Source organism: Nesoenas mayeri (assembly GCF_963082525.1).
Source record: "Nesoenas mayeri genome assembly, chromosome: 2".
NCBI lineage: Eukaryota > Metazoa > Chordata > Aves > Columbiformes > Columbidae > Nesoenas > Nesoenas mayeri.
In genome coordinates, this window is record NC_137543.1 from 114,290,935 (window position 1) to 114,317,294 (window position 26,360).

At 46.8% G+C, this 26,360-nt stretch overlaps 1 protein-coding gene across 1 annotated transcript in view; it reads right to left on the reverse strand.

Annotated features, from left to right (window-relative positions):
- The window catches only part of EEPD1 (endonuclease/exonuclease/phosphatase family domain containing 1), a gene marked incomplete at its 5' end in the record, with an annotated part of 64,761 nt that extends 53,055 nt beyond the window's left edge, over positions 1-11,706 (reverse strand). Inside the window, one exon of the mRNA XM_080339302.1 lies at positions 10,853-11,706. Coding sequence (XP_080195428.1) covers positions 10,853-11,706 — 854 coding nt within the window. The remainder of the gene's footprint in view (positions 1-10,852) is intronic.
- Between the last annotated feature and the right edge of the window lie 14,654 nt (positions 11,707-26,360).

Sequence of the window (26,360 nt, forward strand, 5' to 3'; positions counted from 1 at the left end):
AAGACTTCCCTACTGTGGTCCTCATGCAGGTGGGACCCCATCACTGTCTCCAGTGGAAGAGCCACATCTGCCTGTGTTAGCTTAAGACAGTTCTTCCCAGCTAAGATTATTCTTCCTGACAGCAGTTTGCTCTCTCCATATTTTTTGCCTGCTTCGAAAAAGAGGAGTAAGGTAGTCATTTTATATGCTATGACCAGCAGGTTTGACAGAAAGCCTATGGAACTAACCTTGCATGCATAAAAGTAACAGACTTGCCGATTTTGCAGTTCATTTTCCAATTCCAAATTAAGAGTTGCTTCTCTCACAATACCCTGCAACTCTGTGGCATTGAGCTGGAGCCACACTGGTTCTTCTTTGCTTAAACAGAATAAATAAGAGACACCAAACACAAGGTTTTTAAGTTAGCATCCAGCACATAACCAGCAGCACACTGCTTCCAGTTGGGCAGAAAGCTGGCTAACCTTCATGCCAGCTGAGCTCGGGGAAGAGAGGGAGGGCACTGACCGGCAATTACCCCGAGCAAGGCTGGAGCAAGCCCTCAGCCTCCGCACCCACAGCCGGCGACCGACAAGGAAGCAGAGGGGAAAAAAAACCTGGAGCTATAAAGTAGTTGAAGGAAAACTCTTGACAGAAAAGGCAACAGCGTCTTTATGCTGTAGCTGGGAAAGGTTTATGCTTTTCCCCTCCTCTGACTTGTTAAGCAAAGGGGTTTTGCAGGGCTGGCAGCGTGTCAGGAGCAGGAGGGATTTAGGGCAGGAAGGCTGCAGCCCCAGTGCACGGCAAAAGCCCTGTTGATCAATTAGCTGTTCAGTAACCCACTATAAACCCGTTCAGCTGTGAGCGGCTTGGACAGCTGTTGTAGCTAAATTTGCACAGGAACTCAGGCACGTTACCTGAAACGCCTATAAAAACACAGCAAAAAATAGCCACACAGAAGGAAAAGGCTATTTTCCAGTTCCTCGTCCTCATCTGTATCCATAAACCTACAGCATGAACTGCTCCTTGGAAGAGCTTTGCCCTGTGGGATGTTCCCCACAAAGAGCAGAGGGCATTACTGTGCTCTCCCTCACACTCTGTGACAGAGACAGGACAGACAGACAGACAGCCTGCCTACCTAGCCATGAGGCTCCCTCCCAGACAGGAGGTGCTGGGTGGTGTCAGACAGAGGGACTCCAACCTGCTCTGCACAATGCAAACACAGGGTATTTAGTAACCACAGTATTCCTCGCCATACTTAGCAGAGATGACAATATAATCCCAAATGTATTTTTTCCATAGGACTTTTTCTTTAATTATATTTTTATACACAGTTCAGCTTCTGGAACATGCACACGCATGAGGCACAAGCAGGGTAAATGTATTTCTCTTACTCAGTGGCCTCTAATAATTTTACCACAGGCACTGAAAATAACAGCTTGGCGCTGACGCCAGGCTCCTGCCTGCACAAACCCCCCAGAAGCCGGGAGGGAAAGGAGGTCAGCACGATGATCCTCCCTGGCGGTGACCGAGTTTAAAACACTCATGCCACTTGAAAATACCACACAGCTTGACCAGGAGGCAGACGTGCTGAGGGTGAGACTAAACGGTTTCTCAACAGAAAACATCCTTTTAACCACAGCTACATATTCCCCTTCACTGCTGATCTGCTCTTGACATGATGCCCACCTTGCTCTTGGCACCTTCTGTAGCATTTCAGAACCTGCTGTCAATCACCCATCCCCGAGATAAGGGACGGGACCAGACCAAATCCTGGTGGAAAGCACATGCACACCTCCAACATCAGAGGGAAGGTCTTCAGTATGTCTCACCCTCCCCCCAGCAAAGCCACCATGCCCTTCTATTCTCCAATAAACCAGTGGGGATTGTCAGCTATTACTCAAATAAAGCAAAGTCCCTCATGTAAAATAATACATTAAAAAAAAATCTGGAAATGAAGAAGCTACTGGGTTCCTATTTTTAAGCACTGTTATTAATAACATGCCACAGTTCTTGTCTCCATCACCACACCATATAATCGTGTTGAGAAATTACTGCAGTGTACTGTAATTATTTCAGTAAGGACACTCTGCCTCTCTCTGTCAGCTTACACCTGCATCGCAATGAACAACAATGAGACTTAAAAATAAGTTACATGCAAACTGTAATCTCGGTCTTATCAACTTTCTCTGCTCATCCGGCCAAGCCCTGAAATCATTATTTGGGCAAAATTCCCAGAGAAATGCTAATTAGAGACTGAAGAAGCGGGGGCCTCCTAGCAACACAGCCATAGAAAACACACTGAAGCCCAACTCGGTCAAGAAGGGTGCAGCTAAATCTGTAAAACCAGATTCTCTCTTAAATGTCCCTGTTCAACACAGCTGGAAACCCATGTTCACAGTGAGCCAGACCAGCACTTGGTTTTCTTCTAGTGCAGAAGGACCGACTGAGTTTCCACTCGCACCTTCTCAGGAACTTGGAGTATTTAATTCCCACATTTGTCGTCCCATGGTCTTTCTTTCCTGGTAAGAACAGCAGTGTCTTTTGCCTTCAGGAACAATCCTATTGCTCTTTTTTAAAGCCAAAGCTAGAAAACCACCCTTCCTGCAGCTGTACTGTGAGCTCCCAAAGCACAGAAGAATCACAGAGCAATAAAGATTCCTGTTGATGCATAGGTTCCTAGTCTGCCTTCTACAGTTGCGTGGCACAAGCTTTCTGAGAAGTCTATCAGGATGAAGTTATAGGCTGGTGGCCTCTGTTCACAATTCAGGAGCAGGCAGTATTGCATCACATACCAATTTGCCAGTTTATTACCATAAATCAGCCAACCCATTTAATCTTTGCCACATGGAATACAGCAAACCCTGCAGGAGTAAGCAAGCAGCTCCAATTTACCAAGATACCTGCAATTTGCAACATGAATCCAGCAAAATAAAATCAATGCACAGAATAGCCCAGCAGGCACGGATTGAAAATACGCTGCCAGATATACCAAGTACACAAATTCAGAAAAAAAAATAATACACGAACAAATGTGTTCCCCACTGATCTGTTCCATTTTAGTCAGGCTTTATGGCACAAGTAACAGTGGCAAGCAGAAAAATAGGGTTTATCTTATATGGATAAACTGGCCTTTAACTACATAATTTTTCCAGCCACATTCTCAACTCTAAAGCAGATAAAAATGGCCTCTCAAATGTTCAAGGAGTATAGTGAGGCAGTTGTTCAAAGTCAACAAGATGCCCAGATCTCCTTTTAAAAGAGAAAATCTCTTGGAAAGTTACTCAGGTGATTTCAAGGGTCTGTCTTACATTCCTGTGTCATGTCCAAGCGAGGAAAGCTGTGGGGGCTGTGGCAAGCCCAGCAGATCCACAGCTATCGACAGAGACCAAGCCAGATCAGACAGCTCAGTGCATTCACTTCCGACATCTCCTGAAGAGCACATGGCTTCAGATGCCTTCTCCAAGTGTCTGGACATGGGGATGATGTACACCCTTCATGCAAGTCCACCCGCTACTTTTGATCTCTCCTGAAAAGACTGCAGAGTCGCAAAGTACCTCAAGGGAGCAACCCACCTCCTACAGGAAGAGCAGGTGATGCCCATAGAGGGTCTCAGTACTGCATCCATATGAAGCAGAAGCCTGGAAATGGAATTTAACTAATTAACATCACCTCTTCCCTCAGCAGCAGTCCTCAGAGGAGCTGGGATCCCTACCTAATATAGGAGCAGTACTGCAGATCAGCCTCAGCCCCCAGGGAGACAATCGTGCTTTTTAGCACTGTGCTCCACAGCCTTCATGTGATTTGACATAGACAAAGGAATGGGCCAAATCCTGAACAGGATTAAATCAGCAGAGTTTCATTTCACTGGAAAAGTGATGTCACTCAGAGTCTCACCTCAGATCTTGCTGCTTTTCCCTGCCAGATGGTATGTAGAAGGTAGTTTCAGTCTCCCACTGGTCTCCAGCAAGTGAAGTATTGTTGATCACGTAAAAGTGAAAGGATAAAAACAAACAACAGCAAAAAAGCCAACCCAAAATCCCCCAAACACAACAGCTCTTCCATCACCCCATTTTTTTTTTCTTCAGAAGTATTAGAAAGTGCAAATTAATGGTAACCTTACATGCATCTGTATTTCTATTGCTCATAAGAAACCATTGTGAAGTGCACATAGAACTTATCACCTAACAATTCCTTTTTTCTCAAGTTTTTCCCTGCAGTTGCAGGAGGCAAGATTTCCTCCCTATTACATCAGGAAGAGAGGATGTATTTGTTCTTTTGCCATTTAAGACTTATTAGCATGGTCAGGTTACTGGAGCCAGGCCCTCTTTCCTGATCTTTTCTTGTAGGGGAATTATTCTTGGCAAGGCTCCAGCCTAGTATTAACCCGACGGAGAAAAACCAAGCGGCTGTATAGACATAAAACAGACACACCTCAGGGCTTTGCCAGGCCACTGGAAGCTACAGCGACAGAGTAGAAATAACAAATACAAGCTGGTGCTGAGCCTCCGAAGTATGCAATTACAACCATCATTACTACTAATATACACTACAACTACAGTGTCCATTTGGGGGGTGGATGAGGCAGGGGGCTATCTTTTTCTTTCATCCTGATGGGTAACACAGCTACAAGCCAGCAGGAAAGGTATTATGCCACAGTGCACCCCTCCACAAACAAACCATCAAATCCCAGGAGTAAATACAAGATGTTTCAAAAAGATGGACCCAATTTCAAAGCAGTGTATTTTCATGATGGCAACATGTTACAGTTATACAAAAAATTACAAATGGTTTAATGAGTTATCACGTGGTAATCATTCAAAACTGTATCCCTCGCCCTTTTGAAGTGATAAGAGTTTCATTCATGGGCAATTTGAGCTTGCAGAGATATAATGGTTTCAGACTGGGTACATCTTTTTGAAACACCCTGTAATTGCCCCTTGTAATGACCCCACCTTTCAGTCCAGACTAAGAGATTGGAGAGGAAAACAGAACCTCCACCCTGTTATTTAATGTAGGGGAGAGATGGGAAAGCACTTATCCTACCTCAAGTGTGAGGACCTCAATGAGATAGCTCTTTCCTCGTCCCTTAATCAAATAGGCTCCTCCAGAGGAGCTTCATTTCTTTTAGGTGACAAGAGGATGCGCATTAGGGCAACTGCTCTCCTGGGGTAGGTAGGACTAGGAAGGAGAGCTTCTGAGTACAGTGGCAAAGTGAGGGTTACCCAGAGACTGCCTGTCCACCCCTGGCCTCCCAGGGTTCAATTTTGGGCTGAGGTTTACCTACCCCAGCAGGAACACCAATTTGGGTCTCTGAGCCACAGAAATTGAGGTTAACTTCTTACCTTTGAGAGACCTCTAAGATCCTATCTAACCAAAGTGAAAAGAGCTCACAGGTTACAAAGCTGGGGGAGGAAGAGGGGCTGACATGTTCCTGAAGATAAGGACAGACACTTGCTGTCCACAAAACTAAGCCAAGCAGAGGGGAAAAAAAAAATCCATTGGCGCTAAGTACCAACCTTATGTTGGTATTTGTATTTGTTACTCTACAGACATGTAAGAAAGAAATTTTTTGCAGTAAGAACAGAATCACTGGAACAACCTCCCCAGGGATTCAGAAGAGCCCCCACTGCTAGAGGTTTTCAAGATGAAACTGGACAGGATGCTAGATAATCTCATCTAAGCTCCTTTTCCCACCAAAGGTTGAACCAGATAATCTTCCAAGGTCCCTTCCAACCAGGGCTCTTCTATAGTTCTGCGATTTTTGCAAGAGGTGTTAAGGTGTTAAATTTTTTGCATCTAGAAGATGTGACCACACCACAAGCAGAAGAGGGAAAGAGCAGCCTGAGCTGCTTGACAAAAGAGCTGGGCTTCACAGGCCTGAGCCTCAACCTTGGTACCCCACCATCATCCTGCCACACACCCCACCTCCCCTTCCTACTTTTACTGAAAAGTTTCTTTGACAGAGTGCAAGTTCTGGCTTTCAGACCCTCTATGAATTTGCATTTACTCAACTGCAAAGATGTCTTCACATAGTTACCGTTCAGCATTATAAAGCATAATGAAAACCAGTTGGAAAACCTCTAATGCAACCTGTGCTGGGAAAGATGCACAACCAATCACTGCCCTCAGCTATTAGCAAACTTTCAAGCAAACAATCCAAGTAGAGGAGGCACCTTCAGCACACTCTGTGTATCAGCTGGTGATGCACACGCCGGCATCAAACTTCTTGATGTGGTCACCCAGTGGGTGCCTCAGCACCTTATAGCCAGAGAGAGCTGTCACAGGGTGTCGTGGAAGTCATGAGCTCAGTTTACGTCCCAGAGGGTCAGGTCTGAGGTATGTGTGGATGAGGAGTGGAAAAAGTGCCCTTCCCTATGGACCCAGGGTACAGGACAGCTCTGGGGTACATCTACCAACCTTGGCCAGAAGCAACATTTCCACTGTGGCTTCTTATCCTTCCCATGAAAAGACTTGCTGCCTTTGACCTGAACTTGCTTGCATTTTTGATCATGCTACTCATTTTGATCATGCTACTCATTTTGATCATGCTCTTTTTTTTTGTGAGAAGAAGCTGTTGGTTTCTTCATCCCCCTGAGAAAATGGAGGACAATGGAGGTCAGCTGGAGAGGATGACTTGCATCCCCAAAAACAGGCCAGTTCTCATCCCCTGTCAACAAATCCCAGATCTGCCAAACCACACCTGTGAGAAATGTCACAGGTTTGGGCAAATTCACCCCACATCTGATACTTCAATCCAATTACATGTCATGCTCACCTCCACATTCATCATGTTAATCTCTTCTAAAATTACCCTCTAGTCCTCTGAATGAAAATACCTCCTTCCTCCACTTCAAACACTGTGATAAACATAGATCCTTGTAATATGAGAAAGAGGGTGAGGACCTTACTGCATTTCATTATTTTTGTACTGCAGCGATGAATTTCAAAATAGCTTAGCAGTAGTAGTCATGCTTACTGATTTGGTATACATTCCCTTTGGTGCTCTTCAGAAATTTAGCACTTCTGGGCATGAGTGTGAATGTTTTGCATCGTGTTTTCCCTCCCCCATCCTTCAGCAGATTACATGATGACATTTTCTTGCTTTTTGTTTGTTTTGAATGCAGGCACAACCCTCTTCCCTTCCTGCACAACTGCTCCCTCGGTGCAAAGGCTGTGCAGGGCTGGAAGGCAGGAGGACTTTCAGCTTTAAACCTCACCTGGAAACAAGCAGTAATTTTCCCTGTTGTTAATGCCTGAAAGAACAAGCCCAAGAGGTCTCAAAGCTACTTGCTGTGAACTCGTCATGAAAACAAACAAACAAAATCAAACCCCAAAGCAAACACCAAACCAGCTTCAACTGGCATGAAAGTCTCCGAGATCTCAAATTAATATGCTTTACTGCTCTTTAACACAGTTTCAATACAGTCTTCTTGACTTGCTGTGCGTTATTCCTGGATTTCAAAAGCCAGGTTAGGCAGGGCCTACAACAGGAGTACCGCAACAAGGCAGTACTCCAGCTCCTGAGACCACTCCAGACTACCCAATATCACTCTGCGCGATGAGGGACAGTCATGAAGGAGCAGCTTACATACACGAGGGTGGCTGTGCACAAAGTAAATCAGCAAGCAGGTACCCATCAGCGTAGCTCTTCAGAGCATCCATCTACTGTCAGACTAAATAGATCACAGAACCATAGAATAGTTTGAGTTTGAAGGGACCTTCAAAGCTCTTCTAGTCCAACCTCCCTGCAATGAGCAGGGACATCTTCAACTAGATCAGGTTGCTCAGAGCACCATCCAGCCTGGCCTTGAATGTCTCCAGGGACATCCAGTGGGGCATCTACCACTTCTCTGGGCAACCTGTGCTAGTGTTTCACCACCCTCATTGTATTATAAAAAATTTCTTCCTCATATCTAGCCTGGATCTCCCCTCTTTTATTTTAAAACAATCACCCCTTGTCCTATCACAACAGGCCCTGCTCAAAAGTCTGTCCCCATCTGTCTTATAGGCCCCTTTTAAGTACTGAAAGGCTGCAATAAGGTCCCGCCAGAGCCTTCTCTTCTCCAGGCTGAACAACCCAAACCCTCTCAGCCTGTCCTCACAGGAGACATGTTCCAGCTCTCTGATCACCAGGCAACAGTTTGGGTCATAGCTGAAGACTTCAGCAACATGTGTGCAACATCCACTGAGCACACAGAGCGCCCTGAAAATACATCCCATGGATTTAATGAGGCTCAAGTGCTGGTGGGCCCCGTGCAGCGATGTATTCTTGCTTGTAGAAGCAAGAGATTAATTTATCTAACTGATTTATCAAATGAAGTTGATTCACCTGGGCAAAGATTAGTTTGCAAGGCATTTTATCAGTTCCCAGGGTACACAACCAGAGCCAAGAGGGAGACCACGGAGTTCAGACAAAGAAGAAGGCAGTTTCTGGACCTGGCTGAGGCCATTTTACAGCTGCAAAACTCCACCAACCTCAGCAATGCTAGCACAAGCAAGAGGAAATTCCTCCCTGAGATGCTGAGTATGACTTTTCCCAATGTATACTTTTTTCCTGCATCATGTTGATTTTTTTCTGTTCCCATATTCCGCACCCCCTCCCCAGGAAAGCCTTGTAGGCTTGTCTGTGGATGCACATAACTCTCATTTCTTTCCAGCTTCTCACATTATCACAAATAGGATCAAGTACAGAAAACAATTGCATCGTACTTGCCCTGTGTGATTGATGGCACATATACATGCAATAAAACAGAACAAAACCAAATACTTACATCAGGCTCTTTTTAAACTTCAAAGAATCAGAGTGATCTTTCACAGCACCCAGCACAACTGAGTATCTGTTTGCTAAACTGCATGGAAACAAAGCACCATGCAGCTTAAGAGCAAAAATAAAACGGCCTGTGCCATGCTCTGCATACACAGTGGCCAGCTTGGGCTAATGCAGGCTTATTTCCTAAGCCACTTTCTCTGCCTAGCTTGTTTAATAAGCCAACTGTGTGTTTGCCAAAATGCTGAAGATGCAGAAGTGACAGAGAATTAACACTTTACTGGTCGAGATAAAACAATTAAAAAAAAAAATTAAACCGAAACAAACCCAACACATTTTATATATATGTAAATAAATAAAAATTACCTAAGTCACTTTTCTTCCAAAACTCGATTATTAGAATAATCCTGAGGCTAATGATAATCAATGTTGTCTCTTTCCTCAGCAGGTCTGTCTGCCTCTGCCCCCTACTCCAATGCCGAATCCCACCAGACTTCATCCTAAGGTGCGCTCCAGCCATCCAGCTGCTCACAGAAGAAGAAGAGTGGTGGCGAAAAGGGAAGTACACGATACCTGAACTAGTGAAGCAGTCGAGGAATATTGAGAGATGTTAGGCTGAAGCCATCAGTTTAACATCTGAATACCCCCGCTGGGCTACCACCTCTGTTTTGGCTATCAAACAGCAATGGCTGTGAGATAACAGATGTTTCCCATGCAGGAGCATCAGGCTCCGAGCAGCCCACAGCAGAGGTATCCCCCACCACAAACACTGTACTGCAGCACAGGACACCACATCACTCTCACCATCCGTCTTGTGTGCCTGACCTTCGCAACCACACCGACAAGAGCCATTATTCAGCATATTACTGGAAAAGAACAGAGCTCTCAGCACTGCCAGAAATAATGGTTCATCAGCACTTCCCTCTCCACGATACCTCTTTTGTAAAAGTCAAAGTCCCCTGCCCCTATTCATTTCCAGCTGGAAGTCTGAATAGAAACCAGAGAGAAAAGTTAGTTTACCAATGCAGTAAACTAAATGCCAGACCAGCTGGAATAGATTTCACATGTAGAGAGGAAAGGGTGAGCGTTATTAAACCCTTATTGCATTCTTACATTTCTGGATCAAACAGAAAGTTAAGCAAGAGAGACATCCCCATCACCGTTGCCCAATTACCTTACTAAACAAATGAATGCAAAACCAAAACCACAACATCAAAAATCCTCTCAGCTTCTCAGCCATTAACACCAGAAGCACCATCCCACCTGACCACATCACAAACAGACCTTGCTCCATGCCCACTAACTCAGTGAAATGAGGGACCCACCAGGTGCAGGGACAGCACAGCCTCCCCAGGCAGCTGCCCTATGTCTCATGCCCCCAAGGATGAGTGGTTCCTCTGGCTCAGCAGATGCCCTGTGACTGCTTCTTAATGAGCTGTATCACCCTCGTGGGACAAGCCATGACATACCACTCTCCTTACACAGCCCAAATCATCCTGACTGTGCTCTTCAGCATTTTTGATGAGCGGATCTGAGGGAGAACGGACTACAGCCCAATCAAGACTTTCTAGAGAAGAGGCACTGGCAGATCTCTGCTTGGCAGCTCTGAGAAAACAGATGCAGCACTGTATCTTGCCTCCCAAAGTGGCAATAAGATGCTCTGGGAAACACCATAAGAAACTGGGTACATACAGAGCCACCCTTACCTGCTACTTCTCCTCTGCTTCTGACAGGAAAGACAGTTCACTGAGATTTGTTCAAAAGGCTCTTGACAGAGAAACAACCTTTGACCAACCATTAACAGAACCAACATGACTGACCATAACATCTCAGTCTTCCCTGCACAACTGTGTGTGTCCTCACACCTCCTCAGGAGGTCCACCACCTTTCAAAGTCTACAGTGGCTTTACCAAGGGATGCTCACTACAGTCCTAGCATTAAGATTCAAGCAGGGTTCCCTGCAAGAAACTGGAAACACTTAATAATCCTGGGAAGGAGCCTGTCCCCACTACGATCACAACAGGACTCTAGAGTGCCCAAATCCCAAAGGCATTAACCTACCACCCCACATCAAGCTGGGCCTACAGGTCAGGTGCTGCTTCTTACCTGTTCTCCAGCAACGTCATGCACACAACCTCCCGCACGCCTGGGTTGTTGGCTTTCTCAATGGAGCAGCTTTGCAGGTTCCAGGTAGCCACTCTCAGGACGGGTCTGCCATCTCTCACACCCACAAACATCTCTACAGAGGGGCGAGTGGATATGATCTGGGTTGGACCCCCAGGCGGAAAGTCCAGGTCTTCGCTCTGGAGGCTCAGGGAAGTGGGGCTGGGGTGAGGCTTGGCTGTGAAGTTGAGGCCACCATTGGTGTTTGTCGAAGGGGGACGGGACCGCTCTGCAAAAATCTGATGTCTGATTTTGTCCAGAAAGGAGGAATTGATGCAGTCCATTCTCACCAGGTCCTCGATACTTTTGAAGGGCCCATGCTCTTTACGGTAGTCCACAATGCTGTTGGCGATCTTCTCAGTGATGCCACGGATGCTCATGAGCTGGGCTGGGGTGGCAGTATTAATGTTGATCTTGGTGGCAGAGAGGTGATGCTCAGAGGCCAGATCCTTGCGCAGGGAGCTGGGTGAGTGCTGTGCTGAGCTGCCCTTGCTGCTCACACAGATCTCAAACTTTACCTGCTCCAGCTTGGCTGCCCCCACTCCACTCACCAGCGCTAGGTCCTCCACTTTCTTAAAGCCGCCGATGTACTCCCGGTACTCCACGATGTTCTGGGCCACCACCCGGGTGACCCCAGGGAGGGTCATCAGCTCCTCCTCCGTGGCCGTGTTGATGTTGAGCCTCTCCTGGTTGACGAGGATGTTGCTGAAGTTGCACGCCGCGCTGAACTTGCGGCTGTGGCACAGGTCCGCCGGGTCGCGGGGGATGGAGCGGTGGCAGCCCAGGCTGCCCCCCATCTCACCGCCTCCGGCGCCGCCGCGCCGGGCCGCCGCCGGAGCCGGGGAAGCGGGCGAGGGGCGCTGCCGGGGCTGCCCGCCCGCGATTCATGGACCCCCGCGGGAGGCCGGCGAAACCCCGCGGCTCCGCGCCAGGGGACGACGGACCGCGGCGGCTGCAGACACTCTGCGGACAGACCCGATACAAGCCCGGTCAGTTGGACCCCAGCAGCCCCGCGGAGGGGCCCCAAGTCCTTTCCTTCTCCTCCTCCAGGGGACACCACCCCGCCCTCGGACCGGAGACGCAACCGCTCCGCTGCAGCTCCCGACTGCCGCTGCCCCGCGCCCCGCCGGCGGTAGTAGTAGCTCGGCGGGAGCTCCCGCCCCCTCGGCCGGGCGAGGCGGGGCCGGGCGCCGCCGCCACCGCCTCCCGGCGGGGTGTCACCCGCGCCGTGCCCGCCCCCGCCCGGCGGCGGCGGAGTCCGGCCGGCGCTGCGGTGGGGGTCGCCGCCCCCGCGGGACTCACTCCGGCATCCTGGTCCCGGGTCGGTCCCGAGCGCCTCCCTGGGTTGGGGGAGGATGAGGAGGGGCGACCTCCGCCTTTCCCGCACGGGCACTCACCCGCGAAAGGTGGGGTCAGGCACGTAGGGGCCAGGGCGACCCAAAGTGGCCCTACGGCTATCACCTTGCGTTAAGGGCGGGCTTTTCTCTTCCTCCAGGTGCATGGGACGCCGGGGTCTCAGGTGCTCAGACGCTCTTTGCAGCATTCCCATCCTTGAAGTTTCTTGAGCTCGCCTGCCTGCAGCTGGCAGGGCATAAGTGTGTTTTCAAACCTCATGAAAGCCTCATCAGTCATCTCCACTGGTTTTTTGTTTGTTTGGGGGGTTTTTTGTTGTTGTTGTTTGGGGGTTTTTGTTTGTTTGGTTTTTGCTGGTGCAGTCACTATGCTTTTGTACATCTGAGTAAAGTCTGCTTCTTTTCGTTTTATGTTTTTCTTTTTCACATCTCAAGCAATTGCGAGGGTGCTCGACAATCTCAAACTCCCCACTGAACGATGCTTTTGAACGTATTAGATCTGCGTACTAGGTCTGCCTCAGCCCGTTGCCCCTGGTCTGCTGTGTGCCTAGCCTTTCCCTGAGATACAGTATCACCATTCTGCACCAAGATCATGGTTATGTATCACCCATGTGCCTGAGCTCATTTTAACATAGTTCATTCCTGCCCTGAGAGCTGCAGCAGCCCACCACAGTCTGTGTTGGTAAAGCTGCTGAAGTATTTACACGGCTTCTACTGCATCGAGTCCCATGCTGCGCTGTCTGCAATGTTACCTGTAGCCAAATTAGCTCATTTGAAACTAGCTTAACTGTGCCCACACAGGAGTGACTGCAGTGTCAATGAATCCAAAATGTAATCAGTGGAAGTAATGGAAAGGAAGGGGGAGGAAAGCTGAAAGAAAGAGCAACATGCAGTTACAGATGCCAGCTGTGCACCCTGGTGCTTCCTGATGCTGACAGTATATATGTTTCTTTTAGCCAGATAGAATATGGTGCACAGATGTATTTTCAACATCAAGACTCTTGGTTTGCCCTCTAACAAAAATTAAGCAGCTTGTAATAGCAGCTTATACATTTATTTTTCATGGCAAGTTAATGGAAATTATTTGGGTTCACCTAAACTAAAAGGTTGAATTTGTTCAGCTTCTTGGAGAAGCAGAATGCGATGTGCATAGGGGAGTGCAGGCTGTACCCAGCTTTGAGATTGCACAGGGGCACTGCTGCTTTAACATTTGCACTAGATATTCTGCTGCACTTCACACATTTCTCTTCTGTTCGCCTGAGCAATAGAGTTAGTAAATTATCATTACGGGAATGGGTATTGGCTGCATTAGGCTATTGGCTCTTTGCTGACTGTTGGAGTGGAGAAAGTGCTCGCTTAGGTGATTAAATGCTTCCATGTCTACTGGAAAGTGCTCTGTGCACTGCGATAACAGCAGCCAATGCAGCAGAAGTCATGCTGGGCCTAATCCTACTGGGATCATACCAGCACAGAGCTGAAAACAATTAACCATTGAAACTAGTATTCTTTGTGAGGCAATATGATTACGGTAATAGCTCCACAAGCTGTTATCTCAATGGAGATACTCTTCTGCTTTCTACAGCAGGTTGTTTCTAATTGATCCAGGCTCATTAAATAAGTTTTGAAGCTAAAAAACACCAAAATCCATCTGAGGCATCATCTACGTTGCAGGCAGCACTAGGTTTTCTGTGTTTCAGAGAGAAGGCAGGAACATCTCCAGAAAGAAAATAACAGATGTCCCTCTCATCCAGCACTTTCTGTTGTCAGTAGCTACTCAACATTTTTTGAATCTGCAGCACCAAGATTACTTGCAAGGCTGGTTGCAGCTGAGAGAGCGGAACTCAGAGGGATGCAATGAGTTTCCCATCACCTAAACCGGAATATGACCCATGCTAATGTGAGCTGCAGGGACAAGAAGGGCCCTTATCATTTCGTTAACCCCTTACCCTTATTTATGTTGTCAACACTATGAAAATAACAGTTGCAGGGAGTTTACTGAGCTCTGAGTCAATTTTTGACACATCTTGGTATTTTTGGGAAGTGCCAAAAGATGTGAAAAGGTAAAGATTTGGTTTATGTGTAAAAAAAAAAAAGATGAATCAACTGGCTTGACATCAATGTTAGGCAATCCATTAACACGAGAAAGCTAAAAATAGGGTGCAGTCAGTAAATGATTGAAAAAACAATGGCGAAATTATTGACAACCAGCGTAGGCAGCAGAAGGTAAATCTTGTGTAACCCATGTAGACACTAGATTTTATCTTTGATCCAATCCCAAGCTCACTGTATTTAAATTTATTCAAGAAGTGATTGATCATGGTCTACTGGTAGGCGTTGGCTGGCAGGTAGCCTGCCCGGACTGCTTGGCCCCTAAGGTGGCAAGTGGCCACAAATCCAGGATTCCTGGATCTCCTTCAGCACCAACAGGATAGAAGGCTCCAAGACACTGTGTGTGGCTTATTCCTCAGGATCCGCAGCTCGCTGCCTGACAAGCAGCTGGCTGCCTGCCAGGCCTGGCTTAAAATCCTCTCAGTAGAGGCAAAACTCAAGTTTTGCTGCTTTGAGGATGCGAATCTGGAAAGGGCCTTACAGGGCCAAGCAGGCTTCCATGGTGAGAGGGAAGGGGAGAATGCCTGCAAAAGGCCCTCAGGAGCAGCCATCACCCATCATGCAGAGTGTTTTCTGTATCACTGTAAAGTGTTGCAAAAAAGGGCAACAAGGGAGCAATGGTTTTATCACCACCAAGCATTCCAGGGATGGGACACCTCTGCTGTGAGGACAGGCTGAGAGAGTTGGGGTTGTTCAGCCTGGAGAAGAGAAGGCTCCAGGGAGACCTTATTGTGGCCTTTCAGTACTTAAAAGGAGCCTGCAAGAAAGATGGGGACAGACTTTTGAGCAGGGCCTATTGTGATAGGACAAGGGGTGATTGTTTTAAACTAAAGGAGGGGAGATCCAGGCTGGAGGAAGAAATTTTTTATAATACAATGAGGGTGGTAAAACACTGGCACAGGTTTCCCAGAGAGGTGGTAGATGCCCCATCCCTGGAGACATTCCAGGCCAGGCTGGACAGGGCTTTGAGCAACCCGATCTAGCTGAAGATGTCCCTGCTCATGGCAGGAGGCTTGGACTAGATTACCTCTGAAGGTCCCTTCCAACCCACACTATTCTATGATTCTATGATCTTGGGCTTGCTTTGCCACTTCCTAGAGCCCTATGAGGCTGAACAACTTGTACCCTGTCCCCACAAGCATCTAGTAAAACAGGTTCCTGGACAGCTCAGTGGCATGGGGACAAGCAGCCGGCTACGCAAGTAACCCATGGATATGGTAGTATGATCTGCTTGCCAGGTCTGAAGTCCTCAAATTAGTCTTCCCTGCAGGAATTGTTCAAAGTGGAAAGAAGAAAACTAAACTTTTCCACAGGAAGGAGGTTCTCCACCCTGTAAAGCCTTTAAATGCAATGTTTAAGGAGTACATGGAATTGCTTGAACCTATAATGGTGCAGTGGATGCAGATATTGCTGAGCAATGTCTTTTGACTTAAGTCAGGCAAAGAATCAGCCTAGAGGACACTATATTTTAAAGGCTTAATTTCTCAGCGTTTTAAGATGGTCTTAAAAAGATCTATTAATCTATTTTCACATTTCACCAAATGCATCATTGACATTGCAGAGACTCTAAACAAATAAGCTCTGTTTCATGAGGAGGGCTAGAAGGAGCCAGGAGATGTTGCTCAACAGAATAATACAGTTTGCCTCCAGTTTGCCTTTTCAATTGCAATTCCTACCAGCCCACCATGTGACAGCAGAGCCTTTTCCAGTTCTCGCTGACACAGCGTTTGGGAGCTAGGGGCTTGGTGCTGAGGAGAGTCACCTTCCTAGGGACTGTGTTTTCAGACCTGCCTCACTGGGGTCTTAACGGGCAAGGACTGAAAAAGGCAGCTGGTTAACTGTAATGCCTGTATTTTTATTTAAAGGAGCTATTAAAATAATTGTTTTCCTTCTGAGAGGACATATTCAGTAACACTTGTAACAGATGCCCAAGGCAGAAGGCAGACAGTGTTTTCAGGAAGACAAGTAATAACATGGAGGAGTCAGCAACTTCATGACCAGTGGGACTTATGAGGTCAGATATCTGATGGCTCTTTCCTCTGTTGATTTTCTGATGTATAATAATAATGCTGAGTATCCATCCATTTCTCAGAGGGGTCACTAATTTGGATGTCTCTGTTCTACATGGCCACCAAAATTTGTGGTACTCCTAGGAACCCTGTATTTTTTGAAACATTTAACCTCTCTGTCAAATTTGCTTGAAATTAGCCCACACACTAATAAAATCCCTGGGGAGGGATGATGAGCAGAATAGCAGAGCACACGACCACGTGAGTTCTTTCTTAGGAATCCAGTGTCTATGTCATGAGCTCCTTTTCCTGTAAGGCATTTTACATACGGCTGCCAAACTTGTTGCAAAAAGATGAAGTGATGTCACCGGTGCTGGGTTGCCAAGTGACGAGTGTCACATCCTACAGAGAAAAACAGTCAGAAGGGTGAGCAGAAGTGACTCATCCTTATACCTTGATTAGTGTTAGGAAATCCATGCCTGAGCCTCTGCTACGGGAAGCCTAAGGAAAAGGAACTTCTCTAACAGTTAGGGCTTCTTCTTGTTTGGTGTTGGGTCTGAAACCCAGGCCTCTCCCTGCCCCAGAAGATCCCAAGCAATGGCCCTCCATTCTGTCTTGTCAGTGCATGGTGGGACAGCTCATCCTGGAGGGAAAAGAGAGGAACCCACCTTAGAGATGTTTTCCAGCAGAGCTTTGCATGTGATTTCCCGCTTCTACAGACAGCAGTGGGATTTGATTCTCATCCCCCATATCTGAGGTGACACTGTTAATTACTCAGGTATCCCTTGGGACAAAGGGGTGGAAAGAAATCCACCTTCACCCCAGGCAGGGTCACCAGGGCCATGCATGCAGAAGTTTGCCTGCTCCAGGCCTTCACTGGTGGCATCTCTTGAAATTCCCAGATGAAAGACGTGTGACACAATAGACCTGTGTCACAACTAATATTTTCTTTGAGGCCCGGTATGGCAAGACCCTTGTAAAAATGCCCACAAGTGACTACTTTGTGATTTTGGCAGGGGAGAAAGTCAGAATTTTTCGCTTGTGAGCTAGATGTCTAAGCTCTCACCCTGGGCAAGCTTTCGGAGGTTCCACCGAGAAGCAAGCATCAAGTGGATTTTTGTGAACAAGATAAGGACAATGAGACTTTAGGCACCTCGAGAGCCAAGAGGAGAAGGTAGGTAAGTCAATATGCTGCAAAGGGATTTCCAGTATAGTGTTCAGCTCTTCACATAGCACTTTGTTTATCAACAGTTGGACAGCCAACCTCTTGAATATTGCCTTTTCATATAGACCTCTGACCTTTCAAATGTCTTTAGGTGATGTCTTTTGGTGGTAGAGAGGGGTTTAAAATGCAAGGAAGTGAGCTCGCTAATTTGTACTAAGCCATGGACTTCATGAGCAGTGTAAATTAGTCCTTTTTAAACATTTGCATTTCAAAACTAGAATAACCTGTTGAAGTTGAGGGTTAGTGCCAGAAATAATGCTAAATACTGAGGTCTACTTCCTGATCATTCTGTTGTTTCATTGGGTAAATTATTATTTTGCATTATTTATCATTTATAACTTACTTTTAGTTACTAGGTTACCTTCTACTACATGAAGAACTAAAACATAATTAATTTTCTTGTTGAGAATGTTAAAGAAATGTTAAGTGGTCCATGTCATGTTTACTTTTTTCAAAGAGTTTCATGCACATTAATTACTTAACTCATTCAGAAAGGTTTTAAACTCAAAACAATTCTGCAGTTACTTTAGCAGCCAATGCAATTATACCCAGAATTAAATATTACTTATAACTTCTGCTATTTGGGGGGTTTGGTTTGTGTTATTTTTATTATGAAAACTTATGAAGTCAATCTCTACTCCTCATTCATGTGAACAGTTGAGCTTCAGCCACTGAAATTATTCAGAGAAACAAAACCTGGACTCTTCTCCTAATTTTCTCAGATGTAAGGAAAAGTCAGCCAGGTCATGGAATCATAGAACAGTTTGGGTTGGAAGGGACCTTCAGAGGTCATCTAGTCCAAGCCCCCTGCAATGAGCAGGGACATCTTCAACTAGATCAGGTTGCTCAGAGCCCGATCCAGCCTGGCCTGGAATGTCTCCAGGGATGGGGCATCTACCGCCTCTCTGGGAAACCTCTTCCAATATTTATGACCCTCATTGTATTACAAAATATTTCTTCCTCATGTCCAGCCTGAATCCCCCCTCCTTTAGTTTAAAACCAACAGGCCCTGCTCAAAAGTCTGTCCCCATCTTTCTTCTGGGCCCCTTTTAAGTACTGAAAGGCTGCAATAAGGTCTTCATGTTGTTCACTTATGCTGACATTTGTTTCCTGTCTCTGCCTCTTCATGTGTAAACATGTTTCTTATGAAGAAAACAAACCACAATTTTGCCTTAGCCCCAAATTCTCAGAGGAGATCTGCAGAGGACAGAGCTTCAGTATAAAGTCATAGCTCTGCTGAGGATGAGATCACTGGTTTATTAAACAGTAACTGTTTTATTTAAGACTTTTCACACAAAACGTAGCATCTTGCATAAATGAACATCTCTGCACTACTCTCTTGAGAAAATCTCTCTCTCACATTTCAAGTCCTGCACCAGCAATTAAAATGGTTTCATGACCTCAACCACTCCTAGCAGACTTTTAACTTCTATGAGGAACCTCCCAGACAAGTGACACCTAGCTGCCTAATAGTTACAACATCTTCTGTGAAGGTTTGATTCAGTTCCTGTAAAGATAGAGGAAGGATGCCCAGAATGATTCAAAAGGGTGCTCTGCTGATTTACGTGAGCAGGCAGACCTGCCCTGTTGGTGGAGTTCACTCGTATGGTTCTCCACCTGAAAGTCAGGTTTGTTCCAATGACAGCATAAGGGAGGTACGAAAGCAGAACGGGATAAAAGTCTTCCTCTAGAACCAGGTCCTGTAGGATGGCTGCTTAGAGAAGACACTGAGTTCAGGTCAATAGCATCAGGAGGAATTGGCAGCAGAGCATCTGAGTAACACTGGAGGACAAACATGTCCCTAAGCACCTGGAGATGGACACCGCTGAGCTATTTAAAACAACAAATGAAGGATCCATTAAACTGAACTAGGACCCTGGCATAAATAAGGATTTTAAGTACTTGTAAGGTTATTAGGTATTAAAACAAAAAACCAAACCAAAACAAACCCCACAAACAAACAAAACCCAGAAACGAACAAAACCAAAACCACCAGCATAGCTTTACCAAGCTCGCTTTGTCTTCAACATGGCAACTAGCATGAATGACAGGACAGAAACAGCAGATTAATGACAGAGGGGTTAGAAAAGAGTGTACTTACAAAGCTTGTGGGTGGCACTGAGCTGGAGGGCCTGCAAGGATTTTGGTGGGTGAGATCAAAATTCAAAATAGCCTTCACAGATTAGAGGGATGTTCCAAAACTGACAAGACGGGGTTTGGTAGAGACCTAGGGAGGAGAATCCACAGCATACATTCAAACTGAGGAGTAACTGAGCCACAGATGAGACAGGAAAAGCTCAACAATGTAAACAGGAATCATCAGAATGGCCCATTAGGTAGAGAACAAAGGCTGTTTCTAGCTGATCTCATGAATCCTAACAACATGATTACAAAGATAGCTATGCAGTGACATAATTACTGTCAAGAACATGATGCTAAGAGCCACCATACCAAAGTATTGAAGAATTAATGGCAGATGTTGTACAAGTTGCAAACCCCATACAGTTCTCTCAAAACAAACCCCACAACTCTGAAATGTTTTCTGTTTTAAGCTTGTTTGGCTTATACCAAACAATATATACTCTGATAAATGGCCTAATTGGAATCACATGGACTACAGAGTATTGCTGGACAGGAATAAAGCTTGTGTAGCTCGGGGCAAAGAGTTTGCTTCCTAAATAAGGTCTTAAATTACATAAGATGTCACAGTGTTCTTTTTATTATATGTGCCGTTATGGCTGAGGTCACATCCACAGCTCCAAACCTTGTTCCAGCCAAGCATCATTGGCTTTGGAGAGGCTTTTCCAAAGTTTGAAGAGTCATGAGGAGAAATAACTATCTCCATCTTACACAAGCTTTTGCATTATGTCAGCAGCATGTGCTCGACACATTCTGCAGGATATGAATTCCTATTCACCTGGTGTATTTTTTAGTGTGACTTAACATGAAAACAACATAGCAGAAATTGGTTGGCTGTAATTTCCATGCAAACTTTGTTCTGAATATTGTGGAACTTCTGGTTTTCATGTGATGGATTCCTTGCTGTGGTTCAGGAACAGCTCCCAGCACCTCCTGCTACAAAAATAATTGCACTACATATCCTGAAATCAGGTTTTAATCCTTTTTCCAAGTGTCCCGAAGCATGCAATTGATTAATTCTGATTCCACGCTGCAGATAGCTGTGTCACACACACATAGCCTTGCCAACCAGTACACGAGTCACATTCTTCCTGGATTAGTCATGGAGCATGTCTGCCTTTAACCTAGGCAGTGGCAGACAATTATGGGACACGAGGTGCTCCTCCCATGAGTCAGGAGACATTCTTGTCTCCTGATGCTGCAAGGTGCCGGGTGTCCCTATCCTGCCACCTATCAAGTGACGTCAGGGGATGCTGGTATCTCCCCAGCATGACTAAGGTGCCAAAGGTGCCAGTTGCTGAATCTGGCTGTTTCTCATGTACACAAACCACAAGCAGTGGCAGTTAAACACCTCTGGGAAGACAAATGCTGCTCCTTCAGTATAGATACCATACTGGCATCCCAAACTGCACACTTAATATAGGGCTGACTGCACAGTGACCTTCATGCCTTAAGCTTCAAGATGTCAGGTACCTCTTTTGGATATGCCGATTCCCTTGGCTGGCCTGACATCCAGCACTCGTGGGCAAAGTCGCCAGGCTGCCCACAGTTTACCTCTCAGCCAGATTTGCCAGGTATGACTTACCAAAACTGAGCAAACAGTTGCTGTTAGGTGCACTGCAGACTCCATGGTGCACAGGGATGAGGAGACTGATTTTCGGCAAATGAAAGCATCGCTTTCACTATTTTTTTCCCCCTGCAGCATTTTCCATTGCATTTCACTGCTTGCAGATATTACTGCTAGCAGTATGAGACAAGAAGATTTAAGAAAGGTAGGTTAAAAGAGAATGATCTCCATTTATTTTTGAGAACTTCATTATAGAAATTATCTGTCATATCAATAGGGATCTGCAGGTTTCTCATGGCTGCTGGCCCAGCTCTGTAGAGGTCTTTGGACTTGGGCCCGCCACTACATGCTGAGGATCTGCCATCTGCACTGCCCTCACTGAATCCAGCTTTCTCCAGCATAATTATGACCAGCAGGAGAGTAGAGGATTGTCCAACATGAGGAAGGGTATCAGCACGTGGCTTTGATAGTGAGTGTTTGAGATAGGCAACCATGCACATTAACAGTTGGCAGGGATTCTAAATTGCTTTTACATCAGTTGATTTTGATACTATCTGGTTTTGAAAGGGCTAATTCTGCCCAAGACAAACACTCAATGGTTCTCGCCTTCCTTGTGGAAAAGAAAAAGAGGAAGAGTTTTGCATCATCTGTACTCTTTTATTCTCACTGGTTTTAGATAAAGTGACAAAAATGTGCAGATTCCCTTTGGATTTAAGCTGGTGATTGTTTAAGGTGCAATGAAGACTCTGTATCATGAGAATAAATGATGAAAGAAATATTGTTACAGAAGAAATCCCTTGAATCAAGGGAGGCACTGTTTTTCTCTCCTTTGCTGAGCACTGCATTTCATTTCCTTCTGAAAGGCAGAGGCATTACACCTGCTGGAAGGTGAAATGTGTAGTGTACTACCCAACAGAAACGTTCCACCAACTTAGTGAAGAATCATTAAACAAAGTAAAAACACAGAGACAAGTTCACCAAGGTGTTTGCAAGTCCCTCAGAAGTGCAAGGGACATATGCCCCTTTGGAGTACAGGTAGGCATAGAGATTCTCAGGAAATCAGACTGGGCACTGAGCATGAAAACCACAAGGCAAGACAAAAACTGATCTTACCTTAAATCAAATGGAGAAAAAAGAAAGAAATGAGAAGAGAGAAAAAAGGATGAGAAGGAGAGGAGAGCAGAAGAAAGAAGAGAGGAGATGGGATTAGAGGGGAAGAGAATGGAGAAGAGGAGGCTGGATTGACAACAAATCCAGCCTCTATTTTTGCAAAAAAGGGACATGGTTAGGTCGATTACTCCCCTGTCTTGTAGGTACAGTGAGTGATTTGGGGCCAGCACCTCAAGGGCTTCCTCCAAAGGGTGCTGGGCAGAGGGGGGATGGGCGGGGCTGCAGATGGGGGCTCTGTCACCCCCACGTCACAATGCCAGCACCCGGCAACGCTGAGGTCACAGTGCCCCAGGGCACTATAAAAGGAAGCAGCCTCCCGTGCCCACCGCCAGAGCTGGCCCAGGGACAGCCCCAGCACATCCCCGAGGAAGCACTGGAGCAGCTGGTGGAATCCCAGGGCAGGGGCTGAGGGAGGAAGACCTTGCATGAGGCTGCTGCAGGTTCTCCGCTGCAAGACAACCTGCTGACAGGGCCACCTTCCAAACTCGTCGGATGCATGGAAATCCTTCTCAACCGGATAGCAGTGGCAAGAGCAAAGGAGTGTTGCCTTCTTGAGAAGCATGGCAGAGCTCATCATCCTCATTCCCTACAGAAGCAGGCTCGGGAGCCATGAGAGAGAGGATGTAGAGGGCTTGCAGTGCTTTGGAACACCCACTGGTGTCCTGACAGGCACAGGAAGGATTCTTGTCCCCAAAGTCCATGAGCTCAGAGGCATTTGGGCACTCTCGGAAGTCCGGGAGATGGCTCCAGGTGGAGGGAGGATAGGATAGGACAGGATAGGGTTTGGGCAGGTCCTGGGAGGCGTGAGCAGCCTGTGGGACAAGGAGCCAGGTCTGTCTCACATGCTCAGGGAACAGCCGATCGCCAGCATTGGGGTCAGGAAGGAATTTTTTCCCCCAGGGCAGATTGGCACTGGTCCCCGGGGGTTTTTTGCCTTCCTCTGCAGCATGGAGCATGACCACTTTGCAGAGCTCCTCAGGGCCCTTTTGGCTCGGTTCCTACCTGCTGCTCAAGCACCAGGAAGACGGCCTCTCGTGCCCTGCAGCTGGGGGGAGGAAGGCTTTTTTTGCCCCCCATGTGAGACACCAAGCGTCTCTGGGGGTTTTTTGCCTTCCTCTGCAGCATTGAGCATGGCCCGCTTGCCACGGCTTCTTTGGGCCATTTGGGCTGGGTGCCTGCTGCTCCACGAGGTGGCCCTAAACTTAGCTACAACAGCCTACCTAAACCACCATAGAACAACTCACCTAAAGCAACCTTCAACAACTGGAAACAACCAACCTTGAAGAAGCTAAAGCAATCTACCTTCCAAATCTTCAAAGAACCGGCCCTGAACAAGCAAACAAGAACCTGAAACAATCTCTACCATACCACCTGAAACAAGGTAAATCAAGGTGAAGCACGCAAGCTAAAGCAAAAGCAAACTAGCAGCCTTCCATGATGTGAAAGAAGCAAGCTTAAAAAGCATGAAAGCTCTGCCAAAGGGACAGCCTGCAAAGACACAAGCAGCCTGATAGAGCATAACACCTGTGAAAGAAGACGCCACAAAAAGAACCAAGCAACCTAAAGCAAGGAAAGCAGGGGAAAGGTAAGGAGAGGAAAGGAAAGGAACAGAAAGGAATAGAGCGGAAAGGAGATGAAGAAACTAAGTGAAGGAGAAGACAAGAGAAGGAGAGAAGAGACGAAGAGCGAGAAGAAGGGAAGGGAAGAGAAGGGAAGGGAAGGGAAGGGAAGAGGAAATAGAAAAAGAAAGTAGTAAAGAAAGGGAAAGGGAAAGGGAAAGGGAAAGGGAAAGGGAAAGGGAAAGGGAAAGGGAAAGGGAAAGGGAAAGGGAAAGGAATGGTAAGGTAAGGAAAGGAAAGGAAAAAAAAAGAAAGACAAGAGAAGAAAGAAGAAGAGAAGAAGAGAAGAGAAGAGAAGAGAAGAGAAGAGAAGAGAAGAGAAGAGAAGAGAAGAGAAGAGAAGAGAAGAGGAGAGGAGAAAAGAAGAGAGAGAAGAAGAGAGAGAAGAAGAGAGAGAAGAAGAAGAAGAAGAAGAAGAAGAAGAAGAGAAGAGAATGAAAAAGGAAGAGGAAAGAGGGAAGGGAAGGGAAGAGGAAATAGAAAAAGAAAGTAGTAAAGAAAGGGAAAGGGAAAGGGAAAGGGAAAGGGAAAGGGAAAGGGAAAGGGAAAGGGAAAGGGAAAGGAATGGTAAGGTAAGGAAAGCAAAGGAAAAAAAAAGAAAGACAAAAGAAGAAAGAATAAGAGAAGAGAAGAGAAGAGAAGAGAAGAGAAGAGAAGAGAAGAAGAGAAGAGAAGAGAAGAGAAGAGAAGAGAAGAGAAGAGAAGAGAAGAGAAGAGAAGAGAAGAGAAGAGAAGAGAAGAGAAGAGGATGAAATAGAAAAAGAAAAAGGAAGGAAAGAAAGGAAAGGAAAGGAAAGGAAAGGAAAGGAAAAGGAAAGACAACAGAAGAAAGAGAAGAGAGGAGAGGACAACAAAACAAACCAAACTAAAACATAAATAAGACTAAATGAAATAAAATAAATTTAAAAAATGAAAGAGTTGTATCCATTGTGTTATGTGTCCTTGAAAGTGGTTTTGGAGCTGAAATTCCCCTGTCCTTTCAGGCAAATAGTCTTTTTGTTATTTGACTCACTACGGGCAGAGAGGAAAAGGGAAAAAGAGGAGAGAGGAGAAGGGAGGAGAGGAGAGGAAATAAGGCGGACTGACAACAAATCCAGCCTCTATTTTTGCAAAAAAGGGACATGGTTAGGTCGATTACTCCCCTGTCTTGTAGGTACAGTGAGTGATTTGGGGCCAGCACCTCAAGGGCTTCCTCCAAAGGGTGCTGGGCAGAGGGGGGATGGGCGGGGCTGCAGATGGGGGCTCTGTCACCCCCACGTCACAATGCCAGCACCCGGCAACGCTGAGGTCACAGTGCCCCAGGGCACTATAAAAGGAAGCAGCCTCCCGTGCCCACCGCCAGAGCTGGCCCAGGGACAGCCCCAGCACATCCCCGAGGAAGCACTGGAGCAGCTGGTGGAATCCCAGGGCAGGGGCTGAGGGAGGAAGACCTTGCATGAGGCTGCTGCAGGTTCTCCGCTGCAAGACAACCTGCTGACAGGGCCACCTTCCAAACTCGTCGGATGCATGGAAATCCTTCTCAACCGGATAGCAGTGGCAAGAGCAAAGGAGTGTTGCCTTCTTGAGAAGCATGGCAGAGCTCATCATCCTCATTCCCTACAGAAGCAGGCTCGGGAGCCATGAGAGAGAGGATGTAGAGGGCTTGCAGTGCTTTGGAACACCCACTGGTGTCCTGACAGGCACAGGAAGGATTCTTGTCCCCAAAGTCCATGAGCTCAGAGGCATTTGGGCACTCTCGGAAGTCCGGGAGATGGCTCCAGGTGGAGGGAGGATAGGACGGGACAGGATAGGGTTTGGGCAGGTCCTGAGAGGCGTGAGCAGCCTGTGGGACAAGGAGCCAGGTCTGTCTCACATGCTCAGGGAACAGCCGATCGCCAGCACTGGGGTCAGGAAGGAATTTTTTCCCCCGGGGCAGATTGGCACTGGTCCCCGGGGGTTTTTTGCCTTCCTCTGCAGCATGGAGCATGACCACTTTGCAGAGCTCCTCAGGGCCCTTTTGGCTCGGTTCCTACCTGCTGCTCAAGCACCAGGAAGACGGCCTCTCGTGCCCTGCAGCTGGGGGGAGGAAGGCTTTTTTTGCCCCCCATGTGAGACACCAAGCGTCTCTGGGGGTTTTTTGCCTTCCTCTGCAGCATTGAGCATGGCCCGCTTGCCACGGCTTCTTTGGGCCATTTGGGCTGGGTGCCTGCTGCTCCACGAGGTGGCCCTAAACTTAGCTACAACAGCCTACCTAAACCACCATAGAACAACTCACCTAAAGC